The following is a 14491-nucleotide window of genomic DNA, read 5'->3' as shown; positions in this document are numbered from 1 at the left end:
AACTAGAGTGATATTGGTATGCAAGTATTTTCTTTCCGATTAGTGGTGATGCACTACTTTGTATGAGCTTATTTGGTCAGTTTCTACAACGGACCTAATTATCAAACTCCAGGTTCAGGAGCAATTAAATGCTTAAAAACACATACGACACGAAGAATGATGCTCCCATAGTCTGTCCAAGGTACTTAGCTGACTCATTACTGGACTGTTTGTGCACCTCACTAGCTTCTCAATGGCCCTTTGAGGTAGAGAAGTGCTACTATTTTGCAGATAGAGAATTAAGGCACAGAGATGAAGGATGATGGGGGATGCTTATGGATGAGAAAGGCATCAAAGCTAAGTTCCTAGCCATTGGGCCACTCTTCTTTTTTGCTGACAAGGAAATGCTCCCCAGCCCAGACTTTGATTCATAGATGTTAGGGTCGGAAGGGACCTCAATAGATCATCAAGTCCGACCCCCTGCATAGGCAGGAAAGAGTGCTGGGTTCAGATGACCCCAGCTAGATGCTTATCTAACCTCCTCTTGAAGACCCCCAGGGTAGGGGAGAGCACCACCTCCCTAGGGAGCCCATTCCAGACTTTGGCCACTCGAACTGTGAAGAAGTTCTTCCTAATGTCTAGTCTAAATCTGCTCTCTGCTAGCTTGTGGCCATTATTTCTTGTAACCCCCAGGGGTGCCTTGGTGAATAAAACCTCACCAATTACCTTCTGCGCCCCCATGATGAACTTATAGGCAGCCACAACGTCGCCTCTCAACCTTCAACCTTTGGTACCATTAAAACTCCTGAAACTAAGAAATATAGCATCATGCTCAAACAGATTCTACAACAAAATCCCAAGTGCCTGTTGAATTTGAGCATGAGTCTCTTCTCTATTCCACCCCCTTCCCCCTCCCAAGATTTTCCAAACGTGTCTGCCTTTATTTTCTTTAAATACTTTTCTTTGCAAGTTTGATCCTCAAAAACCTCTCCCTCACATTCAAGTAAAGAGAGCCTTTAACATCCTTACAGTACCGTGAAAGGTTTAGCAAGGGTTCTTCGAGGAGCTGCTTTGGCAAGCTCTTGGCACCAGATGGTGCTATGCCTGCATGAGCAATCTCAGGAGCTTTTAGCAGGCCTTGGGTTTGCTCCCTTTAGAGACTTTATTCACCGGAGGAATAGCTCTGCTTGCTCATGCTGAAAAAAAATGCAGCATTTAATTGCCTAGTGGCTCCCTGCCACACTTTCTTCTGATTCACCCAGGAAGCCCATTGTTGACCAAGTCACCAAATGATCCAAGTACCAGGATGTGGCTGGATGCAGGAGTTACCCTCCTCCCCTCCCCTTGAACTTCATTCTTAGAGAATTCAAAACCACTCTGACAAATGCTCTCCCACTCCTTCATATCAGGCCAGAAAACATCAAGGGTTTCCTCTTGTTGCCAGGTTTACACCCCAGGAGTTCCATTCTTCCTCCCCACCCCAAATTCCACTGACAGCCTGCTTCATTCATTTACCTCCCCACAAACTGTTGTCCCTTAGGAATAAGGCAGGAAAGGAAAGGACGAAGATAAGGTGGGCAGATATTAATTTGTATTCTGAGAACTACACACCTGATGTAGTTGTGGGACAATGAACAACTGGAAGACAAAGGAAAAAGAGGAGGAGCTTCTTCCCCCTCCCCCGCCCCCAAGGGGAACAGTCAGGACCTGGGGAAACCTCATTCTATTCACACAAGTAATTTTTCCTCCTCCACTTGCCTGTCAGGTGGGTGGAAAGCATCCTGGGAACCACAATGTCTTGTTCAGGTACACAGACAAGCATATAAGCATGGGCTCACTTTTGCAAGCAGGAGTTGAGAACTCAGGGTCCAGGGGCTGGAGGGATGGGCTACTTTTTTGTCTTCTAAAGTGAGAAATTCTCATTCCTATGTCTGGATATCAAGTTTTAAAGTGGAATTCTTTCTTTGCTCTGTCCAAAGTTTAAAGCCAACTGCCTAGGAGGGCTGCGCAAAGCTTCAGTCCCTGATTCAATTCGGCTCGATTCGGTGGCTGAATCTCTGAATCCGAATTGAATCAGATGACGCTTTAATCTCTCCAAATTGATATGGAGCATTCCGATTCGATTTGGAGAGATTCAGACATAGACACAGCTTTAAATGCTTTTTCTACATACCTCTAGGTAGCAGGCAGCCTATGAATGCTGTGATGCTGGGGTGGATGGAGCGTCCCACAGAAATAGGCGGGATTTCCAGCACGCTTGGCAGCAGACCCAGAAGTGAACCAGAAGCACTTCTGGTCCACTTCCAGGTCTGCTGGGGAGCATGCTGGAGGATCCCTCTGTGTCAGTGATTGGTGCCTCCTGGGTCTGGGGTGGGGCACCCAGGGTCCCCCCACAGCCAATTGCTGAGCCAAGAGGGCCTGTCCCCCCGGCGTGCTCCCCGGCAGAGGACCAGAAGTATTTCTGGTGCACTTCCAGGTTCGCTGCTGAGCACGTGAAGAACCTCCCCACATTTCTGTGGGACGCTCCATGCGCCCCAGCAGTGCAGCAATCATGAGCCACATCGGCACCTCAAGGTACATAGAAAAAACATTTAAAGCTGTGTCCATGTCTGGATTGCCGATTCTCGGAATCAGCATTGAATCTTCAGATTCGGCCAAATCGAATCAGGGACAGTCATCCAAATCAATAAATCAAATCAATGTCCCCGATTTGGGCCGAATCCAAATCTGCAGGGGCGATGCATAGGGGGTGCACATGCACCCCCTGAGAGAGCTGGTACAGTCCTCCCAGGCCACACTCCCTGTTTAGCTGGCAGGCAGGGGAGCAGGCGGGAGCACCAGTGCCCCCCCTGCAAGCACCAGCTGGGGAACGGGGCCGCCAGCAAAAGCAGCTGTGCTGCTTCCGGAAGTCACACAGCCACTTCCGGAAGCGGCATGGCCGCTTTTACAGTGAGTGAGATCAGCTGCCGGGGAACTGCACCCCCCAGCCACTGACTGGTGTCAGGGGGGACACATACCCCCCACCTCTGACTCAAGAGGCACCAGACACCCATGCAAATCCGAATCGAATAAGGCCCACTTTGCACACCACTACTGCCTAACAGTTAAAGCAGAACTTCTATTCAGGCAGCTGTGAGGGAATCAGCGAATTTAATGGCTCATCATAAATTTGCTTGATTCCTTCTAAATGCTTCATTCCACAGGTGTTAATTACTCTTTCCATTTAAATGGTCTTTAACTGTTCCACTACTTCAGCTACCCTTACTTCTGTAATGTTGCTGTCTGTTAGCTGCTCCTAGTTATGTAGTTCCCATTTCACAGCCTTGTTTTTTAACTGTACCTAAAAATGTTAGGTGTGGAAGTATTAGCTCAGGTACAGAAATCACTTTCAATGAAGCATTGGAAGCAATGTCCAGATGCACAAGAATGCCTGGGTTGGTTTTTGTTTTGTTTTTTTTAATCAATCTGAAAGAGACATACATTTAACTATAATGACTGTAGGACTAATGGATTATTTTGGCCTAGTTTGTTGAGTTTTTATACATATAATACATGGTATAACAAATTAATGCACATCTCAATAAAGAGGGTTTTTTTTTCGCTTCAGTCTCATTGAATCATATAACTCTAGGCCTCTACTTATTAGCAAAGCTTCTAGTTTCTTTTTAACTTTTTACCTGGATAAAAATATGTGTTGTGTTATACGTGATGATGCACCACACTGTCTGCATCCTCCTTTTCAAAATCCTAGATCCACCTATGCTAGAGTATATGAGAAACAGTATAATCAGTTGAGAGGTACTAGTAACAGCATTGTTACAAGGGACTGTTAAGATTTAATTCAGAGTATTACAGGCATTTCTGGTGACCAGCATTCAAAAGATGTTTTAAAACTTGAATGGGTTTAAAAAAAAAAAAAGGCTGCTAAGTTGGTAAAGCAGAGATTGAAAGACAATATAATCACTCTTTGCTAGTATATTTGTGAAATGAATGTGAGATAAGGAGAAGAGGTTTTTAGGCTCAGGAAACAATACTGGCACATGGTCAAATGGCTACAAACTGGCTATAGACTGGCTTGGGGGGGGGGGCAGTTCCCCAGAATGCACAAAAATGTGCAGTAGGCTAATGAATGCACAAAAAACCCAAGAGACACATACAAGGACAGCCCAGCCTAGACCGACGAGTAGCAGAACAAATACCCAGGTAAGCAACAGGGACCTGGGTAGTACTGAGATTAGGGGGCCAGATCAGGAGGCCTCAAATGCCTCTACACAAACGCTCATAGTATGGGGGACAAGCAGGAGGAACTTGCCCTCCTGCTAGCTGACACCAAGCCAGACATACTGGGGCTCACAGAAACATGGTGGGACCCAACGCACGATGAATATCAAGGGCTATAGGCTGTATAGGAGGGATAGGACAAGGAGGAAAGGTGGGGGAGTGGCGATCTACATCAAGGAGAAATATGATTCCTCATCTAGCAGCACAAGGTCAAATGAGGGGCACACTGAAATGCTCTGGGTTAGAATACAAGGGAGTCGAGGGGAAAGGGACTTAATGGTGGGGGTCTACTACAGGCCACCCAACCAAGGGGAAGAGCTAGACCAGGAATTCTTAAGTCAGCTCACAGAGGTAGTTAGGTCAAAAGATGTGGTCATCATGGGGGACCTGAACTTTTCAGACATCTGCTGGGAAGAGCAATCAGCCAGGTCTGACCGCTCACATAGGTTCCTAGCCGAGATACAGGACCTCCATCTAACCCAAGAGGTGCATAGCCCCACCAGGGGAGACACCTTGTTGGATCTGGTGCTCGTCACAGGCGGTGACCTCATGAGGGGGCTGCGGGTGCTCAACCACCTGTGCAACAGCGATCATTGCCTGCTGGAATTCACCATCCAGCGCTAGGTGGCAAAAGCCAGCAGCAAGGCAGCAGCCCTGGACTTCAGGAGGGCAGATTTCAATGAGGTAAGAAGAATAGTTGGGGAAGTACTGAGGTCCTGGAGGGGAGGTGAGTCGGGTGTCCAAGAGGAGTGGTTGATCCTTAAGGAGACTATCCTCCATGTCCAAAGGAAGGTAATCCCAACAAGGGTCAAAGGGGGCAAGAGGGCGCAAAAGCCCCCACGGCTCACCAAAACCATATGGGAACATCTCCTAGCTAAAAGGGAGCTGTACACCCAATGGAAGGGAGGGGCCATTACCAGGTAAGACTATACGTCAGTTGCTCGGGTCATAGGGGGACGGTGAGGAAGGCAAAGGTGGAGATGGAACTGGGACTAGCTACCCGGATGAAGGACAACAAGAAATCCTTTTTTAAATACATAGGGGGCAAAAAGAAGGTACCCGGTAATGTGGGGCCTCTGCAAGACACGCTAGGAAATCTGGTTGTTGCACCAGATGACAAGGCTAACCTATTTAAAGATTTCTTTGCCTCCATTTTCCTCAACAGGGACCAGATCAGCCCATCCACCGGGACCCCCTCAGGCCCCGAGGGAGGCGCACCCAGGCATAGGGTCAGTGAGGATCTAGTCAGGGAACTTCTAGAGGGACTGGATGTATTTAAATCAGCTGGTCCTGATGACGTTCACCCCAGAGTGCTGAGGGAATTAGCAGAGGTCATTGCGGGACCCCTGGCATGGCTTTACAAGCACTTGTGGTGCTCTGGTGTGGTGCCAGAGGACTGGAAAAGTGCCAATGTGGTTCCCATTTTCAAAAAAGGGAGGAAGGAGGACCCAGGGAACTATAGGCCAGTTAGTCTTACCTTAATCTTGGGTAAGCTTTTTGAGAGAATTATCCTGGCACATGTCCATGAGGGGCCAGCAGGGGAGATTATGCTTGGGGGCAATCAACACGGGTTCATTAGAGGCAGGACCTGTCAGACCAACCTGATGGCCTTCTATGACCAAGTCAGAAAATCCTTAGACGCAGGGGTAGCAGTGGACGTAGTCTTTCTGGACTGCAGGAAGGCCTTCGACACCGTCTCTCACCCCATTCTTATTAAAAAGCTAGCGGACTGTGGTGTCGATACCTACACAGTCAAATGGGTCACTAACTGGCTGGAGGGCCACACCCAGAGAGTGGTGGTGGATGGGTCATTTTCAACCTGGAGGGATATGGGCAGTGGGGTCCCCCAGGGCTCAGTCCTCAGACCCGCATCGTTCAACATCTTCATCAGTGACTGGGACGAGGGGGTAAAAAGCACCCTATTCAAATTTGCTGATGATGCTAAGATGTGGGGGGATGTGGGCACGCTAGAAGGGAGGAACAGGCTGCAATCAGACCTAGACAGGTTACAGGGGTGGGCAGATGAGAACAGGATGGGTTTCAACACTGACAAGTGCAAGGTACTGCACCTGGGGAGGAAGAACCAGCAGCATACCTACAGGCTGGGGAACTCCCTTCTTGTCAGTGCAGAGGCAGAAAAGGATCTTGGAGTCATTATTGATGCCAAAATGAACATGGGCCAACAGTGTGGGGGTCAGGAAGGCCAACCGTACCTTGTCATGCATCCACAGATGCATCTCAAGCAGGTCCAAGGAGGTAATCCTCTGCCTCTATGCGGCACTGGTCAGGCCACAGTTGGAGTACTGCATCCAGTTCTGGCCACCACACTTCAGGAGGGATGTGGACAGCATGGAGAGGGTCCAGAGGAGGGCCACCCGCATGATCAAAGGGCAGCAAGGCAGACCTTACAAGGAGAGGCTAAGGGACCTGAACCTGTTCAGCCTCCACAAGAGAAGGCTGAGAGGGGATCTAGTGGCCTGTTACAAACTAGTCAGGGGGGACCAGCAGGCATTCAGGGAGTCCCTGTTCCCCCAAGCACTACCAGGAGTGACAAGAAATAACGGTCACAAGCTGGCAGAGGGTAGGTTTAAACTAGATATCAGGAGGCGCTACTTCACTGTCAGGGCGGCTAGGATCTGGAACCAACTTCCAAGAGAAGTGGTGCTGGCTCCTACCCTGGGGGGTCTTTAAGAGGAAGCTAGACGAACACCTTGCTGGCATCGTTTGACCCCAGTGCTCTTTCCTGCCATGGCAGGGGGTTGGACTTAATGATCTGTCAAGGTCCCTTCCGACCCTACAAACTATGAAACTATGAATGTGCACGTTTATGTGATATTTAATGTGCAGTAGCCTATTTTAACTGTGATCACATGATTTTTTATGTGATACCTTAATACACATTAAAATAAGCTACTGCACATTAAAGTGCATGTGTAGACATGCCCACTGTTGGGAGTTCCCCTTCTGTAGGGTCATTGTCCTTCTCTTAGGTTAATATGTTTGGGAGATCTAATTACCTCCATATCATTGCTGTGGCAGAGCACTGGAAATGCCCTAGTCTCCTCCTGCTTTTACTTATTAAAAGGTAGTCTTGGTGTTTTACGTATTGTGTCTTATATACATGTGTGAGGGTTTGCTTTGGTATGAGGAGTGGTAATTGCTAGGATTCCTCGGATAACAGTTTGCCTCTGAAAACAGGGGACTGGACTTGATAACTCAAGAGGCCCCTTCTAGTCCTATGTCCAGATCTAGTAGAGTAGAAGAACAAACATTTGGACAAGATGGTTTAGACAAGGATAACCCTGCCTTGAGCAGGGGTTTGGATCTCCTGAGGTCCCTTCCTTCCCAATTTTTCTGTCATTCTATGAAAACTGGCTAACAGAATGGGGAACAGGCCCAGTGGGAACTGAGCATCTCCCCCCTCCCCACCCTTAGGTTCCTTCTTTAAAGTCTAGGCAACATATATATGCCCCTTATTGGTGTTATGTGCTGGAGGGGGTAGTGATGGATTGGAGCCCCACTCCCTCCCTCCCCCCCAGCGCAGGCTAGGCAAACCCCAGACAAGAGCTCCCTATCCTTCCTCACTTCCTGCAGACAGCATCAGCCCAGCCCTCATCAGGCAAAAATTAATGAAGGCACTCCACATTGGAGCACCTTTGTCTGAACCTTCATTAAATGAAGGTTGATTTGTCACATGATTGGTCACTTTTAATGTGCTCTGCTTTCAAGGGGCTTACACATGGCAAATGTCACTTCTGTCAGCACCCTCAGAGAGCTTTATAGTAGGAGCTTTAGATTACTTCCTCAATGCTGAAAACAGACAAGTTGACTACTTTTTAAACATAGGTAATGTACCATGCTGGGGCTACTCAGGTAATTATTTGTTATTCCGAGCATACTAGCGCATAATGTAACAGCAAATTGGTAGTTAGCAAGACCTGACTGAATATTAGTAGGTGGATACTTTGAGTCAGATTAAGACGCAAGAATACTGTTAAAATGGAAGATGGTTGTGGGAACTGACAGGCTGGAAATACAAATGCCTATTTCGGAATATAAATTATTATTAACAGCTCTTTAAAATGCTTATGCAGGAAGTTAGAGTTTTAAAGCAGTAACACTAACAATATGTCATGTGTCTTTCCTATTTATCAGTTTTGTTTCTCCGCAGGGAAACAACTTTCACTTCTAATCAGGGTTACTTTAGCTAAAATAAATCTTTCTGCTATTCTCTCACTTCTGAACAACTCTTGGAAATCAACTGCTAGGCACCAGATGGGTTAATGCAATAATACTTGTTAATGAAATGGCTGATGCTGGCCAGGTGCTATTGAGCTCAAAGTCAGTGCCAGGGCCTCCCCCCAGTCTCTTCATTTTTTTGGATGGCAGTCACACAGCCCCAGATGCCAAACTGTGGAAGCTAATTTACCAGCCAAGGCATCTGCTCCTTGGCAGACTCCATGATCCTCTACAGCGGTGGCTTTGAATAGCCTTTCCTCTTGTCACATGGTTAAATACCTGGGGGCTAAGCAAGGGGCCTACATTGCCTTTCAGAGCTGTTTCAGGAGGCATCAGTGAACCAAGGAAAGCATTTTCTCTGTAGATAATTGGCTGTACATCTCCTACATCTCTTTGTATTATGACTGCTAGGGGAGCCTGCACAGAAACAGGATCTTTGTTTCCCACTCCCCAATCCCATTCTCCATGCACGCAAGCTGAAATCGTAAATCCCTTGCTGGCAACATTAGGGTGGTCACTGTGGAAATGACTGTATTATCAAAGGCACATGCATGAGATTGCAAGTTGTCACAGAGTGGGGAGAGGGGCAGGGAATAAGCAAGTCAGCTCAGAAGAAAAAACACTGCTTGTGAGACACCCACATTCATTTGAATGAGGTAATGAAATCATAATAGGTATACACCAGCTGGAAGATAAGAAAAAAATAGCAAGGAATGGTCAGTTGTTATAATCATTGCAGTAGAACGGTTGCTTGGCCTTGCCAGATTTGGAAGGCCAGCTGTGCAAAGGCAGGCTGAGACGATTCCCCTATTAAAAAAAAAAAAAAAGAGTGCAGTCCTGTACCAGGCAGACTAAGTACGAAGCAGGCCTATTTGCTATGAGCTTGGGAAAGTAGAAAGCAGGAAGTTATGCTGCTATAGGCTTTTCTTTTAAAGCCCCAACTCTGGGAGCCATGCAATTACACAAAATCCTCTTCCAATTAAAAAAACAGAGTTAAGGTCTTAGCTTTCCTCCCCACCTTGTTTACAGAGAAAAAGTGTTTTGAAAATATAGATTCAAAGGACACTAATGACAGAAGGCAGATACCATATAAAGAATGCAGGACTTATTTCATTTCATGATTCTATGAGGCCTAGATTTTTCAGCCATGAGGGTCAACAATACTGAAGAGGTCACTGAGGGAGGAGCTGTTTGTGTATTTTACTGCCATAAATTAATACTGCTTTCAAATACAATAGATTAATTTACATTTTGTGTAACATCTTTCATTCTCTAGATCCTGAAGTACTTTATAAACTACTAGTTAAATAGACATACCACCATAGGAATACGTCTGGGGTAGAAGGATATCATCAGCAAGTACACAGCATATTGAACAGCAGCGAAAGGAGAAGCCTTACATAAAACTAACTTTCTGTAGAACATCTTTCTTTGATAGAGGGATGAATGAGAGAGATCATTTACCTATCCAGAACCCATTCTCAACAGATCTGAGTTTTAACATGAGTGGTTCTGCCATTTTTCAGAAAGTTAAAAGCTTTCTTGAGATCCCTGCCATTCTCAGCAGTACTGCCTTCTGAGAAACAGCACTCATGTCAGCCCTAATGTTAGGAGATAGTCCACCCAAAATGAAAATTATTTGGGTTAGAAATAGGAAACCAGAGATAAAAAAACCCTGAAGGGAAGAATCAGGTAATACTGCAAGAGCAGCATGTGTTTGCATATTCACTCTTTCTTCCTTTTGAGGCTTTAGCACATATAACATCCCATATTCGGGGTTTGGGAGGCAGAGACACGCACACCTCAATTTTACAAGTCTTGTCAGTTGTAAAAAAAAAAAAAAAAAAAAAATCAACAACAGCAGTATACAGGGATGCTTACCATTACTGTCATCATCTGCAAGACAGAAAAACTTTTTAACTCTGCTCTGGGCATTGCAGGAAGACATCGAGGTGAAGAGAAGCCTTCAGGGAAAACTGATATTCTCTGACTTCTCCTGATTCTGTTCAGGTGACTGTTATAGCTACTGCACAAAAGCAGAGCTGTTGTTGAGAGAAAATTTGGCTTCCTTCATCCCCTATTAAAAACAAATGCAAATGAGTATTCACCTATAACACCAAAGGGGGCCTGAGAGGTCACCTGGTTCTACCTTTCATCTCTGGTAGGTACCCTGTATCTCTGCCTTTCATTGCTATAAGCAACATCATGGCCCCTTGGAGCTGGATGTAGAAAGAGGTGGGAAACAGGGCAAGTTATTGCATTAGGGTAAATCATTCTAAGACAGGTTTAAACAGCTTTTAAACCTGGGGGTGGACTCATTTAGCTAAATCAGTTTTAAAACTGGCTTTAAGGTACTACAATATTGCTGCATATTAGTTGGAGTGAAAACTATTGCAGGCAATTGCATTAGGTTTCATTTACCTGGGAGTTTTGCCCTAACCAGAGACTAGCTGCTTCTATTTTGTGAGGAGGATGCACTAATACTACACATTACTAAAATACATTGCCCCTCTGTAACATCTTTCTTTTGAGGATATGAAAGTATTTTCCCAAAAGGAAAAACCTGGGAAGGGAATACTGCTATTTTACACTTAATTAAAAAGTCCCACCCTCTGGAGTTCTGAACACGTGAATGAATCTTAGCTTATTTTTGTTTTTTAAAAAGCCTTGAAAACATGGCTCAGATGCATCCCAAAGGTGCAGAAACCAATAGGTAAATGACCCCTCCCCCCCAATGTATATGTTTTCTTTTTCTAATTGCAGAAGGTGTGATTTTGGGGGTTCCTGATTCATGATGTTCAGGTGGCAGAGATTAGCAATGCATTGGATTGTCATTTTTAGAGTAGTAGAAGCACATGCATTTTCTGTGCTATCATGGAATGGAGAATGGCTTGCTTATTCAACCCACGGGGAGCCCAATTCTTCACGCAGGTTGAACATTCCCAGATGAATGAAATAGACTAACCTCTGCTTTGCCAGCTCTTCCTAATCAGCCTGATGATTGTAAAAATAATTCCCTTAAGCAGCCCAACTATTTTTCAGGCTCCTAAACTTCTATCAGCAGGGCTCATTTTGGAGCACCCTGTTGACTCATTTCCATCCTTAGCTCCAAATGTCAATCCACCTCCAACTTTTAGAGTTCACCCTGCCCCTACCTGATATTCCTCTAGAAATTACCTTGTTTTCAGAGTGCTAAGCGAGCAAATCAAACAGCATGTCAGTGGCAGAGTAAGGATTAGACTTCAGGTCTTCTGACTCTTATTTGTCCTTGTTCTGACTCTTAGCTTAGACAAGAGATCTTGCCATGTACCAAGATCTACTTGGCAGCCAGATGTGAAATTGGTCTCTTACCTAGAGATGTCTCTTTACCCTACTCTCCTCCAGCTAGGAAGTAGTTCCTTAGTATGCAGGAAAGTAAATCCAGGGCAAGAAGCAAAGAAGTCTTTCAAAGCAGTTGAGTCTTTTGATCTATGAGAGAGGTGAGCCAGAGTGCATTACTGTAACCTCCTGCTATGTAAAACTTGGGCTGCGTGATGGGACTTCTGGCTGCTTAGTGGCTCTGAGTCACAGCCTTTACTGCTTGGGTTTGATGTGGATTTTTACAAAGGATGCTGAGGAAGCGAGGTGGCCTCACTCACAAATATTTGCAGTGTTTGGCAGGCAAAGGTAAATGGGGGTGGATTCAGAAAGTTCTGGCTAGGGCAAGCACAGCTTGGTGCTAAGGTGTCTGCAGAGAGAGAGAGAGAGTGGGGGGGAGGCAGGGGAAGCAATGTTGAGGAAAAAAGCAATGAAGTCCCTTGATTTTTTTTAATTTATTATTTTCCTAGCAGGGTTCCTGGAAAGGATGAATACCCTAGAGATTTCCTGTGAGTTTTGGAGTAAGGAGACTCATTGGCTTTCAGGGAAGCCCGTTCTTTTTTTGGCGCTCAGTCTAAAGCACTCCCCCTTCCCCCAGGATTGCAGGATGCATCTCCCTCTGGAGCCTGCCAAAGCTGTTTTGTTATTGGCTAAGGGTTGTGCTTATGCCCTATATTGCTGCAGTTTGCCAAGGGAACTTCGGGTCCAAAGGGCATCATTCCCTATTGCCTTGCTGCATGTGCAGTGCGGGCTGCAGGCAACACAAGCAACATTTTCTATGCTGTTCTAAGGCTGTGAAGGGAAAGCAGGAGTTACCATGGTTCCAAGTTGTGCACAAAGCACCTTTGGCATCTGCTCTTTGAATCAAGTACCTGGTTCTGACTTGCTGTTACTCATGCTTTCACTTTCATAAGCATTAACTGTATCCACAAGACAGTTACAGCAAGCCATGACCTCTAAACAGTAGTCACTGCTGTTTGGCCAGTGTCTTCAGCTCTTTAAGAAAACATCTAGGAACCTTCATGAGCACTTACTAAGTTCTGAATCCTTTGCAAATATTATATAATCAGGAAAATAATTTTTGCCCCAGTTGTACAGGTACACGTACACCCAGCCCCATGTGTAAAATGCATTCTTGGACAACATAGGACTAGTCAGATCTTCCTTATCTGCTCCTACCTTTGCCAGCTGCTGTCCCCCAAACAGCTTTTAATCACAGGAGCAAGTGCAACTAACAATCACACTAATAATCAGGGATCTGTTTTCTCTGTTTAAAAATCACAACTTCTCTGATAAAAATAACAAATTCTCTCATTTAAAATCCTCAAATCTATGGTTTTTTTTAAATGAAATACCACTATATACATAGATATCAGTTGAACACAATGTTTTAATGATATATTTACACTTTTAAAGCAATTTGGAAGCCTGCCAGTGCCTCAATCGCTATAATAAAATAAATTCTAAATACTTATACATTTTGGCATTTGATTTTTGGGTTTTTTATCATGGAAAATCAGAGCTCCCCCTGTCCCCTTCATTCACCAGCATGTGGGTCCAGCTGTGGCTGTCCCATTGCCCCCCCTGCCGTTTTGTGGTGCTGAGCAGCCCTGGTAGGACAGTGCCCTGACCGTGCCATTTCTCCTCACTGCTGACCCACAGCCCCTCTGCCCCTGCTTGTGCCACTTACATCCCACTCACAGCCCCCTGCACCCACCAACCTTACTGGAGGCAGCCCCCAGCTGTCAGGGCTATGGGGACAGGGACTCAGTTCCACAGCCCACTCCCCTTTGCTGCAGTACCTGGGCCCTGGCTGCCACATATGGGAAGTGGTGGCCACTGCGGTGGAGCAGAGTACACAGTTTGGTTCTCCCTCCCCCATGGGCAGCACAACTAGAGTAGAGCCTGTTGGGGGGGGGGGGGGGGATGGTTGGGGTGCAGGCTGCCTGCTTCAGACTCATTCTCCCTGCCCTGCTGCCCTCCCACCGAGGCCTCCACAGCTCAGTGAGTGGGACCCAGCGTGGCATTGAAGAATAGGGTGGGGAAGCTCAGTGCTGCTTCCCTGAGCCTCAGGCCACCCTAGCAAGGTGCCCCCTGGGGTAAACTGCGGCGGGTGAATAGCCACCCCTCCAGTACGACCAGGCCGGGGACGAAAGGGACACTGACCCAAATGAAGATGATATGGTAGAATGAAGTTTTACTTTCAACTTGCGTAGGAAGACAGAAAACTCTTTAACAACTGTTTGCGATGTTATAGTCGGAGAACGATTACAATAACGACAACAGTAACAATAACTGCCACAAGAGAGCTCACTATGTTCGGGTATCGAATATACATTCGACCTAGGGGATGTGGGATCCTGGAATGGGTGATCAGGCCTCTCCAAACTGATGCGTGGATCCCTCCTAGTTCGGGAGTTCTGTCCCTTTTATAAACTAGCAAGCCAATTAGAATGTGCTGCTGATTTTCAGTCAGGAGCCTGTGACTGCCAGCCTTGCAGTCACATGCTTCATGTAGCCTCTGATTGGCTGAGGCCATCTGATCACGCGCCTGTCAGCACTGTGATCATGAAGTTTTCACACCCCAAGCATAACTTGCTCTCGTGCTTTACATGGTCTGGCATGTGGACTGGCG

General features: G+C 46.2%; 1 protein-coding gene across 5 annotated transcripts in view; it reads right to left on the bottom strand.

The window, feature by feature from the left end:
- BCL2L14 (BCL2 like 14) overlaps nucleotides 1-14491 on the bottom strand; it is an 85704-nt gene that overhangs the window by 52636 nt on the left and 18577 nt on the right. The window contains exon 1 of one of the 5 annotated variants that reach the window (XM_059726660.1): nucleotides 10381-11200. The exons of 3 other annotated variants lie outside the window; for them this stretch is intronic. In XM_059726660.1, coding sequence (XP_059582643.1) covers nucleotides 10381-10447 — 67 coding nt within the window. In that variant the 5' untranslated portion in view covers nucleotides 10448-11200. Of the gene's footprint in view, nucleotides 1-10380; nucleotides 11201-14491 lie in introns of those variants that run through there. One more of the 5 variants, XM_059726672.1, reaches the window with a different exon arrangement.

This window comes from Alligator mississippiensis, chromosome 4, assembly GCF_030867095.1.
Source record: "Alligator mississippiensis isolate rAllMis1 chromosome 4, rAllMis1, whole genome shotgun sequence".
In the NCBI taxonomy this organism is placed as follows: Eukaryota; Metazoa; Chordata; order Crocodylia; family Alligatoridae; genus Alligator; species Alligator mississippiensis.
Note: the sequence above shows the minus strand (reverse complement) of the source record. Positions and strands in the feature narration are given on the sequence as shown.